Source organism: Chelonoidis abingdonii, chromosome 9 (assembly GCF_003597395.2).
Source record: "Chelonoidis abingdonii isolate Lonesome George chromosome 9, CheloAbing_2.0, whole genome shotgun sequence".
Classification (NCBI taxonomy): Eukaryota; Metazoa; Chordata; order Testudines; family Testudinidae; genus Chelonoidis; species Chelonoidis abingdonii.
The window spans coordinates 10411890-10434211 of NC_133777.1; the positions used below are offsets into that span (position 1 = coordinate 10411890).

At 41.9% G+C, this 22322-nt stretch overlaps 1 protein-coding gene across 1 annotated transcript in view; it reads left to right on the forward strand.

The window, feature by feature from the left end:
• The window catches only part of GNA12 (G protein subunit alpha 12), a 62843-nt gene extending 42290 nt beyond the window's left edge, over window positions 1–20553 (forward strand). Inside the window, exons 3-4 of the mRNA XM_032766155.2 lie at window positions 18332–18382; window positions 19533–20553. Of these exons, the coding sequence (XP_032622046.1) occupies window positions 18332–18382; window positions 19533–20102 (621 nt within the window). The 3' untranslated portion in view covers window positions 20103–20553. The remainder of the gene's footprint in view (window positions 1–18331; window positions 18383–19532) is intronic.
• The last annotated feature ends 1769 nt before the right edge of the window (window positions 20554–22322 follow it).

The following is a 22322-nucleotide window of genomic DNA, read 5'->3' on the forward strand; positions in this document are numbered from 1 at the left end:
AATAATTCTTGTTAACTACTAGTCAACAGAAAGCTTGGGTATGTGGGAAAATAAGTAGCTAGATGAACTACCTACAAACTTGAGTAAAAATGCAGTTTGTACATGGAGTAAATCTGGTGTTATGCAGAATGCTGCAGGATGAGATTTCAAAATACAGAAATAACATTTTAGAACTGGAATAATTAACGTTGCTGAATTCCTGTGCTGCTGTCATACTTACAAGATGTCTGTCATCTTTTCCTATTTGCTGTGAGCAAAGAAAGGAGGAGGGAACACATTAACTTGAAAATACTGTACTTCTCTTTAATGTAACCTCTGCAAATAAGAGAGTAAAGACTACAAATAACTTTTATCTCCAATATGGGCGTGCTTTGTGCATATGATAGCCTTTTGTGTGTTAATGGTACATACCTTTCTTCCAGTCTGAGCAATAGTGTTAACCAGTAGCAGCAGTGCTGAAACTCAAGAGGCAGCAGGCAGCAATATGTACAGAGAAGGGGTGGGCCTCATGTTGGTGTGAAGTCATGTTGGTTTCAGGATTGCATAAAAGTCTTTCTAAACATAAATAGTGGAGCAGAAAACCTTTGTTTCTGAAAGAGGATTAAAGAAAATGCATCAAGATGCACAGTTCAGTGGGAACTCATCAGAATTAGTACATTTTAGAATACGAGAACCATGAATTTAAAACATTCAAGTTGACCCTTCAAGAGAGCAGTCTTGTGGACCGAGTAAGGCCCACTCTAAACAGTTACACTGGTATTACTAGTGTGTGATTTTTTTATACCAGTTTAGTTAGACATGTGCAGTTCTTGTGTGGACACATTATCTGTTCAAAACCCATTATCTGTTTATCTTGTGCCAGTAACTCGTTTACTTAAATCAGTTACAGTTTGTGTGTACACAAGTTCAAGACTAATGAATATTTCTGACAAATGCTTTTCATCTGGGGATTTTTCTTTGTATGGCTTGAGGAGGATAATTAATGATTAATGTAAAGGAGCACAGCATTCTAACAACATTTTACTGCTTTCATTTGTATCTACATATGAACCACTTCATATTTTTTAATCTTTTTTTGAGTCAGATGGTAAAAATCTGATTCTACTTTTTACATACATGCAGAGAGTATATTTTTAAGAAAATGGTGGGAGTCCACCATTCTTTTGATTCACACACCTAACGTAGGGTACAGGATATTAAGATTGTTCATCTGGTATGAAGTTTCCTTCTCTAAACTAATGGACACCTTGTTCTAAACATTCATCTAGGTTTTTTAAGGTTACTAGTCTAGACGCGATAAATTGACTGCCAAGTGCTCTCCTGTCGACCCTAGTACTCCACCAGGGCGAGAGGTGCAGGCGGAGTCAACAAGAGAGCGTAAGCCATTGATTTTACCGCGGTGCAGACACCATGGTAAGTAGATCTAAGTCCGTCGACTTCAGCTACGTTATTCATGTAGCTGAAGTTGCATAACTTAGATCGGTTTTCCCCTCTTCTCTCCCCGTCCTCCCCCCTCTAGTGTAAACTAGGCCTCAGTGTGGAAAGATGTGCTGACTTGATCCCCTTGAATGATTTCACCTAGTGGACTCCAAACAGGAACATCAAAGGAAATGGCTATGCAGACCTCACTCTAAGCATGGCTGAAAGGCAGCAGGGGAAACAGCTCAGGTTTTCCTGGGGTGGTTGAGTGTCCATGCTCCTTCTTTGTGTCTGACTTCCAAAAAGCCAATTTAGACCCCTGCCTGCAGGCTGATGCCATTAACTCATTTCATGGAAGGCATTGGATGATGACAATTTTTGGTAACTTGGCTGAAGCTGAACTAATGATTTGGTGTGAGAATTGTTTTGTTTTTAGACGTTTTAAATCTAAAGGATTCCCTCAAGTTGAGTACTTCATGTTGCAGAAAGACTATACAAAATAGTGCTGGAACAGCTTTTTCCTGTACTATGAAATTTGCATGGCCTAAAGACGGCTGCATATGCCAAATTCTTAATGTAAATGGCTTGTTAAACTCTGAAGCAGCCAAGATCCCCACCCCTCTTGATTATAAATAAAACACGCCTCTTTAATTTCCTGCTTGTAGACCATGGCAGCTGAGATAGTGGCAAAGCTATTTTGTTGGTGTTTGCTCCTGGCAAGAAAATGGCTTCGTGTGTGGAGGTGGCAGCACTTTTAAGGCAGAGTCAGGAATCTGCATATTTGTAAGACAGATGGACTGGGTTACGTGCTTAGTAATATGCCCTGCCCCTGTTGAAAAGGAGCTTTTATAGTCAGACACATGGTCATCCGCTGCTGTGGAGACTGGCCAGTTTCAATACCTGTTCCTGCTGTTAACTTTTAGTGAAAAGATCCAATTCAAATCTAGTTTGCTTAAATAGCAGTGTTGGTAACTACATTACAATATGTGATCTTAGAAGTGCTCAGTCTCCTTGAAGATCTAGGATAGGAGCAGCTAGGATTTGTTGAAGCATGGCCTCTTCACTGAAAGCTTTTGACCAGCATTATGAAATATTTAATTGTTCAGAAAGTGCTTTCTCTAGATAAAGTCTAAACCAAACAGATTACTTCACATCATTTATCTAGCAATGATCTATAGCAGTCAACCATTTAGTTTCTCATGCCCTAGAACACTGAAGATGAAAATTAACTGAATTTCAACCATAACTTCCAAGTTACAGTGAGGGTTGAGAGAACATATCAGCTTGGTAGTACAATACTGACAAAGTTGTAGTTACCAAACTACCATTAAAACCCAGGATGTTGAGGTAAGATTTATATTTGGGACTGAAATGTGAATGTGTGTAAATGCACAGTTAAGATATCTAAAACATGTTAATTCTGCTCCTGTAGCAATGCCAACTTTCCAGCCTCTGTTTGGTAAGAGGTTGCTTTTGCATTCTTGTTTGAAAAAAGAGTTGATCATCTGTTCACAGCTGGGTATTGTGCTGGGACTAGCTTTCGTCTCCGTGTAGGACTGAATTAGTTAAGACATCAGTACACAAAACTGGCACCTCTTCCCAGTTTTACTTCTGAGGAAAGGGCTGTTCTAGTAGGAAGGGTTCCAGTGTGAATAAAAAATTGTGGTTTAGCAGTTAAAACAGAGTACTAGGAATGAGACTTGAGATTCTTTTCTTGACTCTTAGACTGTGACCTAGGTAAGCTAATTTACTTTTCTCGGTTTACCCATTGGTAAAATTGGAGATAATCCCCAATTCATAGGAGCTTTGTGGAATGTATGAAATCATTTGAGAGGTGATATATATGTGGGGATAGTCTCTTGTCAAGGCCACTTATGGCCCTAGACCTTAATTATAGGGCATGGTATGACTCACTGACCCCCCCACAATACAATTGGTGTGCTCTCTTGTCTTGTCTGCAACTTGTCACTATTGCCAATATCTCAAACATCAAGTCCCCAATAGTTAACTTGTACACTGCAAAACTAAAAAGTGACTGACGTTGAACCCCATTGTGAAATATTTGATAAGTCTGCTAAGGTGCAGCCGTGGTAAATCTGCAGAGAGCCCTTGTGCTTATCTAGCATGAACAGGATTTTGCATAGCCTGTTTGTACCGAGCTGGTAAATGACGACAAATTTCTAAGATTTTGCAGGTGCTGAAGCTTGGTAGCTTCACTGTCAGCCCTTACATAGTGGAAAAGGGATGTGGTGTGTGTGCTGCTTTTTTTGGTAAGAATTTGGAAACTCTTAGTAAACTTTTTTGTAATCGGTATTTGCAGGGTGCAGATAGCAGCAACTTGGATAAGCTCTGGAGACGTGGATGGGAGCCAGTAACTCAGTCGGCAGTTAAGGAGGAAATCTAAATGGTATTGGGGAAGATCTGATGCAGCTATAATGCTGTATGGCTTAAATGAGGCAAAATGGTTAATTTGCACCTCCTAATTATTTATTGGTTAATAAGCAGAGTGCCAATAAATCCCAGTGCACAGACAGGAGTTGGAATGCACTGAAGCAGAGACATAAGATACAGAATGGGCTTAAACATTTCAGATGCATGTTTAGTTACTTTGGCATCTTTTGGGGGAACTGTTAACATATATAAATATCTTCACTTTACCTCTTCCCCTGCAAGATAGCTAATGTAGATTCCATTAATTTTTATTCAAAACAAACCATATTTATAGTATTGCTTTATGTGAAATGTTCGGTAGTAAAGTTTTTCATAGTTCCCAGGAGTACTACCAGTGTGACTATACAATGGTAAATGTTCTGCTTTGGTTGGTACTGTCCATATGACGTATTCAGTTGAAAGCAGCTTGACAATTGCTGCTCACGAGGGGTTTCTGCTGAGATCTGTTAGTTGGTAATTTTTCCCCTCTAAGTTGGGTGGTGGTTCAAGAGGACAGGCTGAAGGCATGGCTGCATGTTAGCATTCAGAGCCTAAGTGGGTTATCGTGGCAGGATGCTAAGCTACAGGCAGTGTTGCATAGGCCTTGAATTTTAGGTCACTGAAATAGGAAGGTAGGAAGAGCGGTGTTGTGCTGTCAATCCCAATTCCCTATTAAAGGGGCCCACCCACTCAAGCACTGTCTCCATAGTTTGTAGGCACTAGTCTCTTTGGGTATGTCTGCAGAGCAATGTAAGCCTGGAATTGAGCCTGGGCTCAAGCCTAACTCCCTTGTGCCCACACACCAGTTGTGTTACCTAGGATCCCAGGACCCTGCAGGGCTAGAGGATCCCAGCCTGTATTAAGCAGAGACCTACGGTCTAAGCTCTAGTGCTTTCCTGTGTGCATGTAGTTCTAGCTTGACTTGGATCCTGGAAGTCTTGAGGATGTATCCCAAAGTTCCTTGGGGAAACTTCCTTAGTCCTCTGTGCCAATAATCTGTGGTGCAGTCTATTGCAAATGGAAGCCACATCTCCCTTTGCGAATGGCAGCAGCTCAGTTCAGTGTTAACACATTGCCATCTGCACACTCGTCTGCAAGCACAGTGTCAGAGAGCCTCAAGCGTTTTTGATGGAGACTGATTAGAAGAAGTTTTTTTGCAAAGAGAGCTGCTACCTGATCACAAGAGCAGTGCCAGATTTTGGTGAACCTTGCATAGGTAGCCCTGGGGGAGCAGAGCGGAGACTAAGTAGCTGCGCTGCAGGGAGTGGAAGCAGCAAAGCTTCTGGCTTAGCATGGCCTGGGGAGGATGACCCCCAACACAAAGCCCCTCTGCCTCCCTGCAAGGCAACTGCTTGATCCCACACCACCCTGTCCCTTGTTCCTCCTGGGGATCCCTTATCCCTGTCACCTGGGGTGTGGCAAGGGCAGGGATAAGGGATCTTGGGGGGTGCTGGAGCACACTGCACCCCAACCCCTGGAGCTGCACGTCAGCCAGGCTGGGTGTGGGTGTGTGAAGGAGGGTGGGGTGTTCTTCCTCTGAAACTGTCGAACTTCAAACAGCCAAAAATGAATAAAAACAAATGAGCAAAATCACTTTCATCGAACATCCCATTTTAAAAGTTAAGCATCGCAAAGTTTCATTTTAATAATTTGACAGCCCTGGAGACTGATGTCCTAATTAACCTCAGAGCAGGTGCACATGGGCATTTTCGTGCCATTGTAACTCAGCCTAGAGATGCACATCCCAGTTCTCAGGTTAGATGGTAGTTCAGTATAAAGCTTTCACAACCTACAGCCACCAGAGGAGCTAATTGTGTAGTTTATGTATTTGTGCTCCTTACGGGCACCTGAATCCCCTCATTAACACCTTCACTGTTAGGAAACAGGGTTGGCTGCAGAGTTTTCCCACAGTGCAGCACATTTGTAGGGCTAGAGTAGTTGTGAGCAACCTGTGGCCCATCAGGGTAATCCACTGGTGGGCTGCCAGACAGTTTGTTTACATTTGCACGGCCACCTGCAGCTCTCAGTGGCCGCGGTTCACTATTCCTGGCCAATGGAAGCTTTGGAAAGCAGCGGCCAGCATGTCCCTGTGTCCCCACCACTTCCCGCAGCTCCCATTGAAATGGTGAGCTGCAGCCACTGGGAGCTGCGGGCAGCTGTGCAAATGTAAACAAACTGTCTGGTGGCCTTCCAGCCGATTGCCCTGACAGGCCACAGGTTGCCCATCACTGGGCTGAGTGACATGGGGGAGGGGCATGCCAGGCACTCTAGGATAAGGTTACTTTGACGGGTCTGTCCACTGTTGTGTGGACCCAAGAGCCCTAGGTTCGAGCATGGGGAAGGGTTAAAATGCAATTCAGATGCTTAAGCCCAGGGTTCCCTGACACAGGTCAGCTGACTCAAGTCCCACTAACCTTAGGCTTACATTGCTGTGTAGACATATGCATGGTTTTTTACCAACCCGTGTTTCCACTGTGGTATAGTGAGTGGGCCACCTGGCCAGATTGGATACCTGCTTCTATAACACATCTCACTTATAACATCTGTCTTCATACCTTCAACAGTTAGAGAGATTGCAGGGAATTATGGTGGAATGGACTTCTCAATATTCATACCTCATGAAATGCTAGTATTTCAGTTATCTGCTTTTTTATATATACCTGTTTTTTCTCTCAGTGAATTTCTTTAAACAAACTTACAGTAGACAAATGGCAACTTTCCCCAAAGCTGGGCCCTCACATACTATGCAGCTTGTAACAGATTATCCCAGGAAGGCTCGGCCAAACGGTCTAATAGAGCAGTTTCTTTCCACCTTCATTTTAGCCAAATATGAAGTCTGGTACATAAGTGTAGAAATCTATGCACTTCTTGGAGGCTGAGTCTCGCTTGTTTTTGAGTTGTACTAGTTTTCGTCATTTGTGCTAGCTGTGATAGCTGACTCTGTCCTTCCTTTCCCCTTAATACCTGACAAAACACTAGGTTCCCTCTGAATGGAAGGTGTGATATAAATATCACCACTATATTCTGATCATTGTATTGCTAATCCACCTTGAGCTTTTAAGTGATTGCTGAAGTCTAGGAGTGTATCTCTCCCTTTCATCCAGCCTGTCTCAAGGAAGAATTGATGATGAAGAGAACATTTAGCTATGATATGAGGGAGTCTGTCACTATTATAATCTTCCTTACAGTACGTCTATGGCTTAATGTTTTTTATCTGGGCCAGGCAAAGACTGAGGGATCTACCTTAAATTGTCCCATCTAAATTTAGCAGCTAGGCTTCACAGAGACAGAATTATCAGGAAGGACTAAATTAATTTTGTGTCAAAGGGGCCTTGGGACAAGCAAGGGAAAACAGAAAATATAGAACACAGGGTCCCGTTTTGAGTCCTCTTGGTTCAGAGCAGAGTTCAGTAGGACTTTGTCTTTCAAAAATAGCTGTTGAAATGAGCCTATATTTTTAGATAGTGTAGACAGTTCTGATATTTCGTTATAATTGATCTAAGTTACCCAGCGTTACTTTGAATTTGTGGCCAAGACTTCAAGTGGTAAGTTAATACTTTTTATCTTTCTCCTCTAGTAAATCTTTTTAGTATGAAGCTTTTATGGGACTGTTAAAAGTGACCTGCAAAGGATCTTTTAAAAATGGGTTGTACGTTTGTTGTGTATAGAAGGCCTGAAAAGTTTGTGGGATGTCTTGCCAAGTTTTTTTCTTCTTGCCTCCTACTCTAGAACTGTCAGTGGTGTAAATCTAGTGTTACGGTTTTGCTGGAATATTCTTTGGGGAGGGGTGTTCGTTTGGCATTGGTTTTAAATTGGTGTTCACAAAATATGAAATGACCTGTTTAAGTTCACTTTTTTTAAACTTTCCTTCTAAATTCTTTGGCTTTCAGTGTCTTGTGATGTTATTTCACTTGTCCAGTTACCATAGAGTCTTCTGGTCTTGTCTGGCCTGGGATTTTTAGTTTTAAAATTTAAAACAACTTTTAGGGGGATGGAAAGGGATGTTTCCGGACTCCTTGATTACATCATGAAGGAATGGAAAGGCTTGGCCACTTGGGCCCATCTTCCTTTTCTTCTGCAGATCACCTTTTGAGCTCATTGCAGTTCTAGAAAACAGCACAAACTTACAGTTCACAAAATCTGTAAAGAGCAAACTTGTAAAACCAGAAGTGTTGTTGAACACTTGGACTTGTGGCTCATTTCAGGCCTGCTCTTTGCATTTCTGCATTTCCCAGATGTGCAGTGACTCATCGTGCTGCTGAACAATGGGAACAGCATCTCCTATTCCTTCACTTGATTCCAGTTGGCAAAGCTGTTAGAGGATATGCATTGCAAAGGGAGAAGAAATTTGCAGGGCTGGAATGAGTCATCCAAGTGTTTGTGATAACTCTCATGTGGTAAAGTAGGAGTTAAGGAAGACTTAGTCTAAGAAGCCATTATGTTCAACACTTCAGCATTTAACCAAGAGTTGCCTAGTAATGCAAAACAGGTAAAAACTGAGTTGTGATTTTTATTTTAAATAAATGAAATGGAGTCAGAGCAGGACTTGGACAATCTGATTTACCTCCATATTTTTCTTCACCAGGATTATCTGATTTGTAGCAGCCAGGGCCGGCTCTAGCCATTTCACCACCCCAAGCACGGTGGAACGCCGCAGGGGGCGCTTTGCCGCTCGCTGGTTCCGTGGCTCCGGCGGACCTCCTGCAGACATCCCTCCGGAGGGTCTGCTGGTCCCGTGGCTCCCGTGGACCTCCCGCAGGCGTGTCTGCGGATGCTCTACCGGAGCCGCGGGACCAGCTGACCCTCCGCAGGGACACCTGCGGGAGGTCCACTGGAGCCGCCTGCTGCCCTCCAGGCAACCAGCAGAGCGCCCCCTGCGGCATCCCGCCCCAAGCTTGGCATGCTGGGGCCTGGAGCCAGCCCTGGTAGCAGCATTGTAATAGGTAAAGAATCCTGAGCTGCACAAGCATTAACATAACTGCCTAGAGCTAAATGTTTGTGGTGGTGATGTTCACATGAGAAGGTGGGTGAGGTAACATCTCTTATTGGACCAACTTCTGTTGGTGAAAGAGACAAGCTTTCGAGCAACACAGATTAATGCTAAACGTGTTGGTGAAAAAGGAGCATAGGGTTTGCTATAAAACTATATTCCCATTAGAGTTGCACTTTAATTCACTGAGGCTAGCAGCTGTTACTTCCATAGGCCACAGTTACAGTGCCAGCTAAAGTAGAACAAAAGAGTTCAGTATTTAAATATTTACTGTGAATAATGTTAAGATCTTAATTCTAAATCAGTAATGCAATATTTCAGGAGTTAAACACATTGAAGATGTTTCAGCTATTTTAACTAAAGAGTCAGAAGTGCATGATCACTTTTTCCTTACGAACAGTTGGTGTTTCTGAAACAATGCAGGAAAACTTTTGTGTATGGTCTCATCTGTTTTCAGGGGAAACTATTTATTTTGAGAATATTTTTATATATCTATATCTCAATTTTTTTTTCAAAATTAGTTGTTGAAGGTGTTCGATACCATGGTATCAGTTAGGTATAACCTTGAGTAGAATGTAAGCTAATGATTTCAGTGTCTATTTTGCCATATGCAGTTTCAGAATGTTTCATGTACGCAAATATTAGGAACTCTAGAACAATTGGTTCTTAGTCAGGGATACAAATACCCAGAGGTCTTCCGGGGGTACATCAGCTCGTCTAGATATTTGCCTTGTTTTACAACAGGTCACATAAAAAGCACTAGCAAAGTCAGTACAAACTAAAATTTCATACAGACAATGACTTGTTTATACTGCTGTATATACTATGCACTAAAATGTAAGTACAATATTTATATTCCAATTCTTCATAGAAATATTATGATATGAATATGGCATAGCTAATATGTTTTATGCAAGATGGGTCATGTGAGGTATCGTTGGAAAGGTTATGATCTACTGAATGTGTTTATACAATCTGTATGCATGTATCATTTCTTTGACTGTGTAACCATTACAACCATGTGTGTATTTGGGAGATACCTACCAGACAGTAGGCAATCAGCCTCAATGGACTATTAGGAAGAGCAGTAAGACTTGGAAGATACAGGGGTTGCTGCTTTGACACTACAGGGTTAGGTGATCGGGTCACCTGGTATTACACCCCATCCTGGACTTTCAGTGTTTTTCCATTAAGAGGGGGTGTCATACTGGAAAACAAAAGATTCCCGCCTTATGTAAATTCTATTTAAGGCTGGGAAGTAAGTCAATCAGGACTCTTCTTCATTGCCTCCCAGTCCAAGAAGGAAGATTGCTAAAAACACCTGAAGGAAAAGGAACGAAAGTTGAGGGAAAGGCAAGGGCTGAGTCCAGACAGAGACACAGGTCCAGTCTGCAAAGAGAAATAACTGGAACTGTAAGCTGAAGAAACTCTGCAACTTGCTTAAGACAACATTTAGGGTGAGAAATTACATTTTGTATCCTGTGTCTTTAGTGAATTAAGCTTAGATTGCGTGTTTTGTTACACAGTGTTTGCTTAGTAATCTGCTTTGTTCTGTTTGCTGTTCCTTATCACTTAAAATTTACCTTTTGTAGTTGTTAAATTTCTTATTTATTTCAAAACCCCGTGTTTGCAATTCATATCTGGTGGGGAGCGAGGGGAAAAGCAGTGCATAGCTCTCTCCACTTTGAGGGAGAGAGTGAATTTTTATGAGCTTGCGCTGTACAGATCTTTCTATACAAAGCAAGACAATATTATTTTGGGTTTATACCCAAAGGAGGTGTGCACGTGAGTGCTGGCCATTCCCCTAGCTAAGTCCTCCCACACACAGCTGATTTCAGGCTGTGCCTGAAGCTAGGTGTGGCCGTGCCTGTGTGTGTGTGCTGGAGAAGGCTTGAGAGTCTAGCATGGCAAGAACAGAGTGAGGAAACCTAGTCTAGTGGAAAGGGCAGGCTCAGTGGGACTGCAGCACATCATGTGACACCCCAAGAGGGGGGTTCAACCTGTCACAGTATTATATGACAAAAATGAGAAAGTCGGCAATTTTTCAGTAATAGTGTGCTTGTCACTTTTGCATTTTTTGTTCGATTTTTCTAAGCAAGTATTTTTTAAGTGAGGTGAAACCTTGGGGTACATAAGACAAATCAGACTCCTGAAAGGGGTACAGTAGTCTGGAAAGGTTGAGAGCCACTGCTCTAGAATGTTTAGGAAGCTACTTTTTAAAAAAAATGACCTCTGAAGGTTGCAGTCTTTAGTGTAAATTGTCTTAGCATGGCCTCACTTTTTAATTTAATTGTTACTGTCCTTCCTCTGGTTTGTGGGATTTTTCTTGGAGCCAAGAAAATTGTACAGAACGTATTCTTTATTGCAACACTCCTCTCTGACCCTCTTTCCTCCAACTATTCAGCTTCTCTGGCATTTTTCATAGCAATTACTCAATGAGGCTCTGACATACACGCTTTTTCTAAAGTTGCATATTAGCACTCAGTGAAATGGAATTTGAGAGAACGGATAGATTAATGGTTTAGAGTGGTCATCCAACGTGGCCGTAATACTATAAAAAGCTGAAGTCCGTTGTTTGTTAATTTCTTAAGCTGTATGCAAAGTCAAGAATATGCGGAGGTTGGACTGTGGTAATGCGTTAGAATCTGTTACAGACCAGGTGGACCAACAGTGCAGCCACATAACAGCCAAACGTATCTAACTGTATATAGATTTGGATCTTTTTTGTTTTGCACACAACATACCATTGCCTTCAGAGACCTTGATTGTCTTCTTTCATATCCAAACACTCTGTTGTATTGGTATCTCTGGAGAGAACCCAGGGTTGAGGTATTGTTGGAAGAGATGTCTTTCCTGAAGTGGATAGCTCTTCCTGATAGGGATTGAGACTGTTGACATACATGATGAAATGATTTGGAACACTTCTTCCTGTCTGTATTTTAAATTTCATTGCTGCTAATAGCTGTAGGAGAAGTAGTTTAATTCCAAGACAGGGTGAGCAGATAACTTGGTACAATAGATGCTGTTTCAGACTTAAAAGCTACTTTGGCATCTGTTACATACAGCTTTGAGTTTTCTGTATAAGGTATTTATATGGCCCCAATTACTACATTATCTGAACACATCAAAATGTTAATGCATTTATTCTCGCAACACTCCTGTGATGTAGGGGAATGCTGTGTCCCCATTTTACAGATTGCAAACTGAGGCCCAGACTCAGTGACATACTGACTTCCTGTCACACAGTGACTTCCTATTACACAGGAAGTCTGATAAAACAGGGAATTGTACCCATGCTCCTCAGTGCCAGGCTAGTGCCCTAAACACTGGACCATTTGTTGGCCTCCATTTTTATGTTGCAGTAACTTTACATTGTTAAGTGTGTGAAACTGATGGGGTTAGTTCAGATTTCTATTTAGGTCCTGTTGTGTGTTAGACAGAAAACGTTTTTTTTAAAAATTATTTTGTTGGCAAACTGATGAGACAAATTATTCTGGTAGAAACTGTCTCCTTCCTCAGCTTTTTGTGGACATTTTATATGCTATGAGGTGTTTTTACCTTGAGGTCATGTAGTTTGTGTTAAGCACTTAGTTTCTTTCCATTCCTTTCTAGGGGAGAATATTCAGAACTCTTTAGATTTGTTCATTTCTTTCTATGTTCTTTGCATCTGCTTCAACCCTCTAGTGTAGCCACCTTCCTTATTGGGATTTATCATAGAGAATGTTTTGCTTAAAATCATTGCTTGGAACCCCCTTAAAAAGCAATGAATTGCGTTTCTTAATTATAAGGCTTTGGAAAAGCTCTGTTTTGAGGGGGGGGGGGGAAAGGCCAAAGATTTTTCTGTTTCCACTAAATCACTGAAGAAAGCGTTGTTAAATACACTGCCCTGTTCTTCAGCCTTGTTTTGACTTTAAAACTGTAGTATACACGTAACAAAATAATCAGTGTAAGGTGGGGGATATGAGGAGGCACAAGCAGTAAATCAGGTAAACTTACTTATGTATTCCAGCAGTTTACGTGCACACAGCTGTTTCCTGTTCTGAGCGTGGGAGGATGTGCATACAGAGTAATTGAAGAAAAGAACAAGTTGTCAGATACAGCCTACTTTTAGTCTGTACCACATCTAGAGACATTAAGGACAAGGGATATGAGGAAAGGTACGCTTTTAGTTCAGTGACCTTTCCCTCTTCGGCGCCCCTTCCCACTCCCCCGTATGACTAATGCTTTACAGGAAGAGTTTTATTCTTGGAGTCTGTGAGATTTCTTCTTCACAAACCCATCCTGCCTTGACAAGACAGTCTTTTTAAGAGTGCCAGAAAATGCAGGATATTACACTCACCTTCTGAAAATTCATGACTGCAAGGAAGAAGCTCTTATTTTAGCAATTGTTTGGAAAATGTGTCCTGGAAAAATAGTTTCTCCCTACCATCCATCTATAAATCCTTCAGAATCACTTACAAGTAGTGACTATTTGCATTTTAGTGTTTAGGCGCTGGATTCCTTATGAAACAAACTCTTCCTATTTTACTTGAAGATGGAAAATGACAAGTCAGAGCTCCATGATCTCCATTCATTAGTGTGACGTCCTGTTCATGATGCCCAGAATTCTGAGCCACTGTATTACTCCTCTGCCTTAGCAGCAGCAAAGCTCTCTTGCTAAGCTGTGTGTCAGCTTCCTGACACATCAGCCTGTTTGCCTTCCCAGCAAATTCTTCAAGACTCTGCCAGTCTAAACTTTCCCTTGCAGGCATTACTTTCCCCAAGAATTGAAATTAGGGGATGTGTTCAAATTTACAGGAGTGGGGTAAAGGCCGAGGGATGAGACTGTGAGGGTGAAGGTAGGCTGTATGGCACCATAGTAAAAACTGAAAAAATTTTCACAACCATTTTATTAGATTTAACTATGTTTTAAAATCATCACGCAAATTAAAGTTGGCTATTCAAGCCTTCTATAAAACTACATCTTCATCCTTCTTGATTTCTTGTTGTAATTTTGCACAACTCTGTTAATGAGCTTGTTGAATGCAGTGCGTTAATCTTTGGTGGCTTCTCATGTGTCCTGTACTTCCAGTCCTAGAATTGATATGCTCATTATTCATTCACAAGATCAGGCAGAAGGTGATTTCTTTTGGAACGCACAATTCTAGTCAATGACAAAAACGAACGTACACCTGTAGCTGTCGTGACTGGGAGTAGCAAGAGATGAATTTCTAGTTCTTTTATTCCAGGACACAACACAAAGATCAGATCAAGCCACGAGCAGTCAAAAAATAAAAAAGTTGAAGTCAAATCTTTGTTCATTTGTCATGACATTCCACTTTGTGTTCAGATTCTCTATTTTGTCCTGATCCCCTTGCTGGTAGAGCCTCAGTTCACTCAACTGTTGGTGTTTTATGAGACAGACATCTGCAAAAGCTACATAGATGTTGAGTAGACTCCAGAAGTTGCTACTGTAAATTTGTAAGACTCAGGTCTGTGTCTTTCTCCAGCTAACTTGTCAAACATTGCTTGTCTTCTTCACATTAAAGATTCAATATAAGAGTCTTCATTAACCAACTTCTGGACTGAAGTTTTAGCTTCTTACAGTACATTTTCAATGGATATCTCTGATCCAAGGGTAGCTTCTATTAGTGGACGAAGATCTACTACTGTTGTAGCAGATGCCTGGATGGCATTGTTTAATGACCCAAGTGGTTTCAACAGTAGAGCTGACGAGAGAGAATAGTGACTGTCTTCTCTAAATGTGGTAGCAAAAGTAGCCCACCAGCCTCGCTACTTAGATCCGTCCCATCTCGGTAGATACTTTCCAAAGCCAGTAATACTAGTTGCAGTAATTTTTAAGACAACACCCAAGGATCACTCATGAGAAAGCCAGTGGGTTTTCCCAGGTTGGACTAATATGCACATCAGTCCCAGAGCATCTTCTATTTTTTCCAGTCTCTTTGGACTCTTGTTGAAAAGATATAACACAGACATTAAGTGTATGGCTTTTAAAATGTCTCTTGAAGATTCTGCAACTCATTCTACTGCTAGTTGAGTAGATCATAGAATCATAGGAGTGGAAGGGACCTTGAGAGGTCTTCTAGTCCAGTCCCTGGGACTCAAGGCAGGACTAAGTATTACCTTCTAGACCATCCTCAACAGGTGATTGTCTAACCTGCTCTTAAAAACCTCCTATTGACAGAGATTCCACAACCTCCCTTGGCAATTTAGCCAATGCTTACTACCCTAACTACTGGGAGGTTTTTTCTAATGTCCAGCCTGAACTGGGTTTGCTGCAATTTAGGCCCATTGCTTCTTGTCCTGTCCTCAGAGGTTAACAAGAACAATTTTTCTCCTTCCTCCTTGTAACAACCTTTTATGTACTTGAAAACTGTTATGTTCCTTCTGTCCTCTCTCCTTCAGATTAAACAAACCCCAATTTTTTCAATCTTTCCTCATTGGTCATGTTTTCTAGACCTCTAATCATTTTTTGTTGCTCCCCCTCTAGGCTTTATGCAATTTGTTCACATTTTTTCTGAAATGTAGTACCCATAACTGGACACAATACTCCAGTTGAGGCCATATCGGTGTGGAGTACAACGGAAGAATTACTTGTCATGTCTTGCTTATAACACTCCTTCCAATACACCCCAAAATGATGTTTGCTTCCCCTCTCCCCAACAGTGTTACACTGTTGACTCATATTTAGCTTGTGATCCACTGACCCCCAGATGGCCTTTCCGCAGTACTCCTTCCTAAATAGTCATTTCTCATTTTGTATGCGTGCAACTGATTGTTCCTTCGTAAATGGAGTACGTTGTCCTTATTGAATTTCATCCTATTTACCATATATACTCATTCATAAGCCGAATGTTTTTAGCAAAAAAAGGAAGCCCCAGAGACTTGGGTTGGCTTATGAATGGGTATAGAAGGGGAGAGATGGGACACAGCCCTTCCCCCAACAGAGGGAGCAAGGAGAGGCAGTATAGCCAGCAGCGACAGAAGGGAAGAGGCGGGGCCGGAGTCTCTCCACTTCTGGCCACACTGCTCTCCCCCGCCAGCTGCCAAAGCAGCGGCAGCTGCAGAGCAGGCTGTGGCTGCGCTGCCCGGGCGCCAGAGCGCACTGTCCAGATCATTTTGAATTTTAATCCTATCCTCCAAAGCACTTGCAACCCCTCCCAGTTTGATATTGACACACACTGTATAAGTGTACTCTCAGTGCTATTATCTAAATCATTGATGAAGCTAATGAACAGAACTGGATACAGGACAAAGCCCTTCAGTATCCATTCGATATGCCCTTCCAACTTGTATATGAACCACTGATAACTACTCTCTGGGAATGGTTTCCAACCAGTTATGCACTTGCCTCATAGTAGCTCCCTCTAGGTTGTATTTCCCTAGCTGGTTTAGGACAGAGACATGGCCAAAATACGGCCTGCGAGACCGTCCTGCCTGGCCCCTGAGCTCCTGGACAGGGAGCCTAGTCCCCGGCCTCTCCCCCACTGTCCCACAATGCCATTGTGCAGGCTGAGCTTTGGCCTGCTGCTCCCACTGGGCAGCATGGGGAGCGCAGCTGGCTCTGGCTGGGTGTCGCAGTTGCGAGCTGCTGCTGGTAAGGGGGCGGGGAGCAGGGGGGTTCTGGGAGGGCAGTCAGGGAGGATGGGGCAGATGGATGGGGTGGAGGTTCTGAGGGGGGCGGTCAGGGGATGGAGAACTGGGAGGGCCGGGAGTGGGAGTCCTGGGGGGCCTGTCAGGGAATGGGGATGTGGATAGGGGTTGGGAGGGCAGTCAGGGGACGGAGGGCAGGGGGGGTTGAACAAGGGGGTAGGATCCTGGGGGTGCAGTCAGAGGCAGAGGGTTCTGGGGGAGGGTGGTCAGGTGACAAGGAGCAGAGGGTGGTTGGATAGGGGATGGGAATCCCAGGGGGCCTGTCAGAGGGTGGGGGTGTGTGGATAGGGGTTGGGGCAGCCAGGGGACAGCGAGCAGGGGGTTGGATAGGGGGTGAGGGTCCCAGGAGGGGGCAGTCAAGGAACAAGGAGTAGGGGCTGTTGGTTGGGTTGGGGCTTCTGAGGGGGGCAGATAGGGGACGGGGTCCAGGCTGTTTGGGGAGTCACAGCCTTCCCTACCCAACCCTCCATACAGCTGCCCAACCCCGATGTGGCCCTTGGGCCAAAAAGTTTGCCCACCGCTGGTTTAAGAGAAGGTCATGCGAGACAGTATCAAAAGCCTTACTAAAGTCAAAATATACCACCTCTACCGCCTCCCCCTCCTACCCACGAGGCTTGTTACCCTGTGAAAGAAAGCTATTAGGTTGATTTGACACAATTTGTTCTTATCACCGTATTATCTTCTAGGTGTTTGCAAATTGATTGCTTATCTTTCCAGGTACTGAAGTTAAGATGGCCTCTCCAATGTGTACAGGAGAAATTAGGGTTACACTTTTCTCTGAGCAAAGCTTGTATCCTACCATGTCTTCCAGAGAAGTTTGACGCTCTATCAAATGCTTGTGCCATCCGTTTGGAGTCCAGTTTACAAGCATTTAATTCTAAGATGGGGGTTGTTACAGATGCAGCCAATGTGTCTACTGTAACCTGAACATCTAGAAATGCATCGCCTGGCCTACCACTGACATCAAGATAACATAGGCAGTGACTTAATATTTGATGCCCATTTGCATCAGGGCGTTCATCAGCCATGTATGCAGATTTTTTTGAATGTGGTGAGAGAGTTCTTCACTGCTTCAACTGCTGAGTCTTTCAGTGTTGCACTGCATGCTTCTAACCAGTCAGTTGAGTTTCTTGCAGAAAGATAGTGAGCATTTGCTGGTCTTGTTCAGAACCAGTGTCCAACATCAGGGTTAACCAGTGACAATGCACTCAGCTTTGGCCTCCTGTTTGTAGTGTGAAATTTTCACTAAGGAGACAAGTCCCAGATTGCTTAAACCTTTTGCTACTTCAAAAATTGCCAGCTGATGTGTAGGATGTGCTTCTGTTCTCTGCCATGAGTTTTAAGACAAAAATGCATTGGCTTCCAGTAAATGTAGTCCACTGTGCGGTTATCCAGTGATATTTAAGCTGTATTCTACATACAAAAGAGGACCCAGTGCATTAAGACAAAGCATGAGCTGGCTCTAGCAGCAGCTGATGTTCAGTGTATGAATTTTGAGCACTTATTGCACAAACCTATTGCTGTAAACTTTCTTTATTGCTTTCCAAGTAATTTGCATTGGTCTGGTTTTTTTCCACAGGCATTCCATAGGAAGTGTTGCACTGTTTTAGGCTTATGTTAAAACTGCTCCAATATTCTTATCAACAGTTTGTTTCAAAGTAAACTATACAATGCTCTTCTCATTACAGCCTCTAAACACACCAGGATCCCGTCCAGACATCAGTTTTTTGTGTGTGTGTGTGTAAAAGCAAATGGGCAAAAAACGGTTTCATTCAATAACCTGCTTGATTTGCTAGCCTAGAAACAAGATTTAAGAAGCATCTCTTTCCTTTTCAACAGGGTGAATCGGTGAAATACTTCCTGGATAACCTGGATCGGATTGGCCAGCTGGTGAGATGTAACTATTTATAGTCCACAGAGGTTAAAGTTAGGAAGGGCATTCTTGCAGATACTTTAATATCCCTGGTTTAAAACTAGTAAACATAAGTTCCAAATATTTTAATCAAGAAAACAGCGCTCTTCCCCCCGAAATTTGTTAAACTTTGGCCTATGCAACTTGATATGTTTGAATATGTTACTAAGCCTTTATATTGACAAATAAACAGGAATACAATGAAAAGTTACATGAACGGAAACAAAATCCACATCTTCCTCTTCTGTCTTCTCTCTCACCATCTTTGGAACACATCCACTTCCTATGCTGATCTATTCACAACTGACCTGTGCAGCAGTGTGAATTTGACAAGAAATTGTCCATTGAGCTGCTACCACCTCTAAGGGCCACAGTAATGGGGAAAACAACTTGGGTTCTTGCAAAAGATCTAACGGGGAGAAAAGGTGAGATGGGGATGTAGTGCTGCTCATCTTCCTGAGCAGAGAGAGAGACAGAAGAATTTCATCCATTTCGCTGTTGTACCCATAGGTAGCAGTGAGACTGGCCACTACTCACAACAAAGTTTAAACTTGTGGTAGCGGGCAGCACATACTTGCAGTGGAAGGATGCTGTAACTAAAGCTTGCATGATGATGATGATGTTGTTGTTTGTTGTAGTAAATGTACTACAACATTTTTAAAAAAACAGATTTAAAAGATAATTTCAATGACATTATGGAGACTTGCATTCATTAACACAAATTAATAGTTTCATGGGCAAGAATATCCTAACAGTAAAGTAGTTTCCAACCTGGAAAGGAAGAATTGAACTTAAATATGTAGAAGGGATGAAACTTTGAAGGAAAGTACTGGACCTATACGTAAACTTTTTCACATGCTCCATCACGTTCCTCCATCTTTCAACAGCAAATTTTCAATGTACAATCCATTGGTCGACAAGTCCATTAATTTTGATCATGTATAGTAAGTCCTTCACTTGGTCACTCCGTATCGGATGTCACCTAGAGCTCCTAGAACTGGAACATTATAGCTCCCCACAGCTATCATTGCATTGAGATATGATACATTTTGTTTTTAAAATGCCAGCTGATGCATATTTTAAAGGAAGATGTGAGGCAATTTGACACTATTCTCGTTTCTCTTACAGAATTATTTCCCCAGCAAACAAGATATTTTGTTGGCCAGAAAAGCCACCAAGGGAATCGTCGAGCATGACTTCATCATTAAAAAAATCCCTTTCAAGATGGTGGATGTGGGTGGACAGAGGTCTCAGCGTCAGAAGTGGTTCCAGTGCTTTGATGGGATAACTTCTATTTTGTTCATGGTTTCCTCCAGTGAATATGACCAGGTTCTCATGGAAGACAGACGCACAAACAGACTGGTGGAGTCCATGAACATCTTTGAGACAATAGTCAATAACAAGCTCTTCTTTAATGTTTCTATCATCCTTTTCCTGAACAAAATGGATCTCCTTGTAGAGAAGGTAAAGACAGTCAGCATTAAGAAGTATTTCTCAGACTTCAAGGGTGATCCTCACAGGCTAGATGATGTTCAGCGTTACTTGGTGCAGTGTTTTGACAGAAAGCGGCGGAACCGCAGTAAGCCACTCTTCCATCATTTCACAACTGCCATAGACACTGAAAATATCCGCTTTGTGTTTCATGCAGTGAAGGACACAATCCTTCAAGAGAATCTGAAGGATATTATGTTGCAGTGAAGAAGAGCACCCCTTGTCGTGTTGAAATCTACCCAAGGTTATAAGTCAAAGCTTTGATTTTATCGTTTTGGCTCTTGCATGTGGTTTTAGGACCCATGCTATTCACTTGGCTCAGGAATGCTGAAACTAGCCAGTCATGGAGGCAGGAGGAGTCAAACATTGATGTTAGCTACTGAATCATTTGGACGAGTAACACTACTGAAAAAAGTGGCCGTTGTAGGGTTTGACACCTAGTTTGGAATGTTGAATAACACAATCACCTTCCTATCTTAGAAAAATCTAAATGACAAACTATGTAAGGAAGACTTTTAATGAAAACTGTTTTGCAAGGACAGTAACTGTACAGATTGCCTTTCTTTTGTAGTTTGGAGGTGCTGAGTTAACCAGTCAAACTAATGTAAATTATAATGAGGTTGGTAGTTGTACTAGAGAATAAATGGCAATATATTAACCACAATTCCACATGTAATCTTTAAATATGTAACCAGATCTTGCTTGCATGTGCAGTGTTTGCCAAGGATCTGGAGTCCACTTATCAGTGTGGATGCACAACTCTTGTCTGAAGGTCTTGCATCAGTCTCTTGAGACACGCAAGTCTAGGACTATAAATGAAATGCAGTGGAACTATAAGTGAAACCCACCAGGCTATATGTCATCTGTCCTGCCATTCCTAAGTCAAATGGAGGAGAAAATTAAGGCCTGGCTGATGTGGACAAGATTTTGTTTTGCACTACATATACATATACAGTGTCTTACATCATGGGAAACTGACTTCCACAGTAATACAGCTTGAGGCACGTACTAGAACATCTGACCACATATCTGCACATAGTGGGTGCTCTAGTGAGGTGTCATTTACGGAAATTCATCACTGTTTTCATACCTGCAGTTGGCAGTATTTGTGAAGCTCCAGTCTCTCAAATAACAGGGCTTTATCTGTCTCCAAATGTGTGGAAGCTGATTAAAGTTTTTAGCAAAATTTTTGGTGATAGAGCAGCTGCTTGATTAGTTCCTAACAGCTGACCTTACACAAGAAGAGCCAGCACTCTTGAGATCCCAATTTTACAGCTGCACTGATAGGTTCGAACAGCAGGACTCTGCTGTAAACTAGCCCATTTTTAATGTTTCTTAATGGGATCTTTAGCTTATATTAATTTATATATAGTATGAGTAAACTGTCAAAATTAGTTGCCTATTTCAGGCAATGGTGTACACGTGTGAAATTGCAAGAGGCTGTGAATAATATTGATGTGAACTGTTGGCTTTCTAGCTCTCTAAACTTACGTAGTTAACTATCAGGTGCCTTTCTTTGTGTTCAGATAATTCCAATCATGTCTACTACAATGAGGTACATAAACAAAATTTAAGATCTGCCTTTTATTTCAGTGCTGTAGTGTCTTTTTTTTCTTCTTCCCAGGGAACTTTCAAACACAGATGGTTACTGTGCAATTGGTACTATAGTTTGATTTTTATTTTAAAAAAAAAAAAATCAGAAGGGCTTTCTCTAGCTAGACCAAGTCATTAGAAGCTCTGTATTTCTTGTCCCCTTTAAAACTATGACATGTCGAAAAAGGAACACTTGAGCATTTAATCCCATGAGAAATGCTGATCTAAAAAGAACCCTGCCTTGGAGTTTTCACGTGTTTAACTTGGATAAAATCTAGAATCCTTCCTTTTGTGCCTTGCAGAAGTTTATTTCTCTGTGTGTGGTATGCGCAGCTTCCTAATGCAGAAATCTTGTAGCTTTCTTTGTGCTGGCTTCAGGAGTGAAAAGGATGTGGTTGTGTTCTAGTTTTATATAATGCATATAAAATGTTTGGTGAAGTAAACCAGTAAGGAGCTGCAGACAGAAAATCTATTTATTTTAAAATTACACTTCCACTACTTCTCAGATGTAAACAGTAGTTAATTGCCTAGTTAGAAAAGTCTTACTCACCAGGGACCAATTTTACTTTTAGTGATTTTTTTTAATAGAAAAAGGGAAATATCAAGTCACCCCATCTTGACTGTTCTGCATTGTTACAGATGAGGATTCTGTTATGGTAATTGCATTTGGAAAGGTAAATGCCTCAACATGAGGTGATACAAATAGTAGCTTACGGGTCTAATGGAATATGTTCCTTCTCAGCATGCCTCTTTATTTGGTTAAATGAGATCTAAAGTGTTAATTCTTCATTACTTAAGCATTCAAATACTGTATTTAGACTTTGCAGTAGTTTC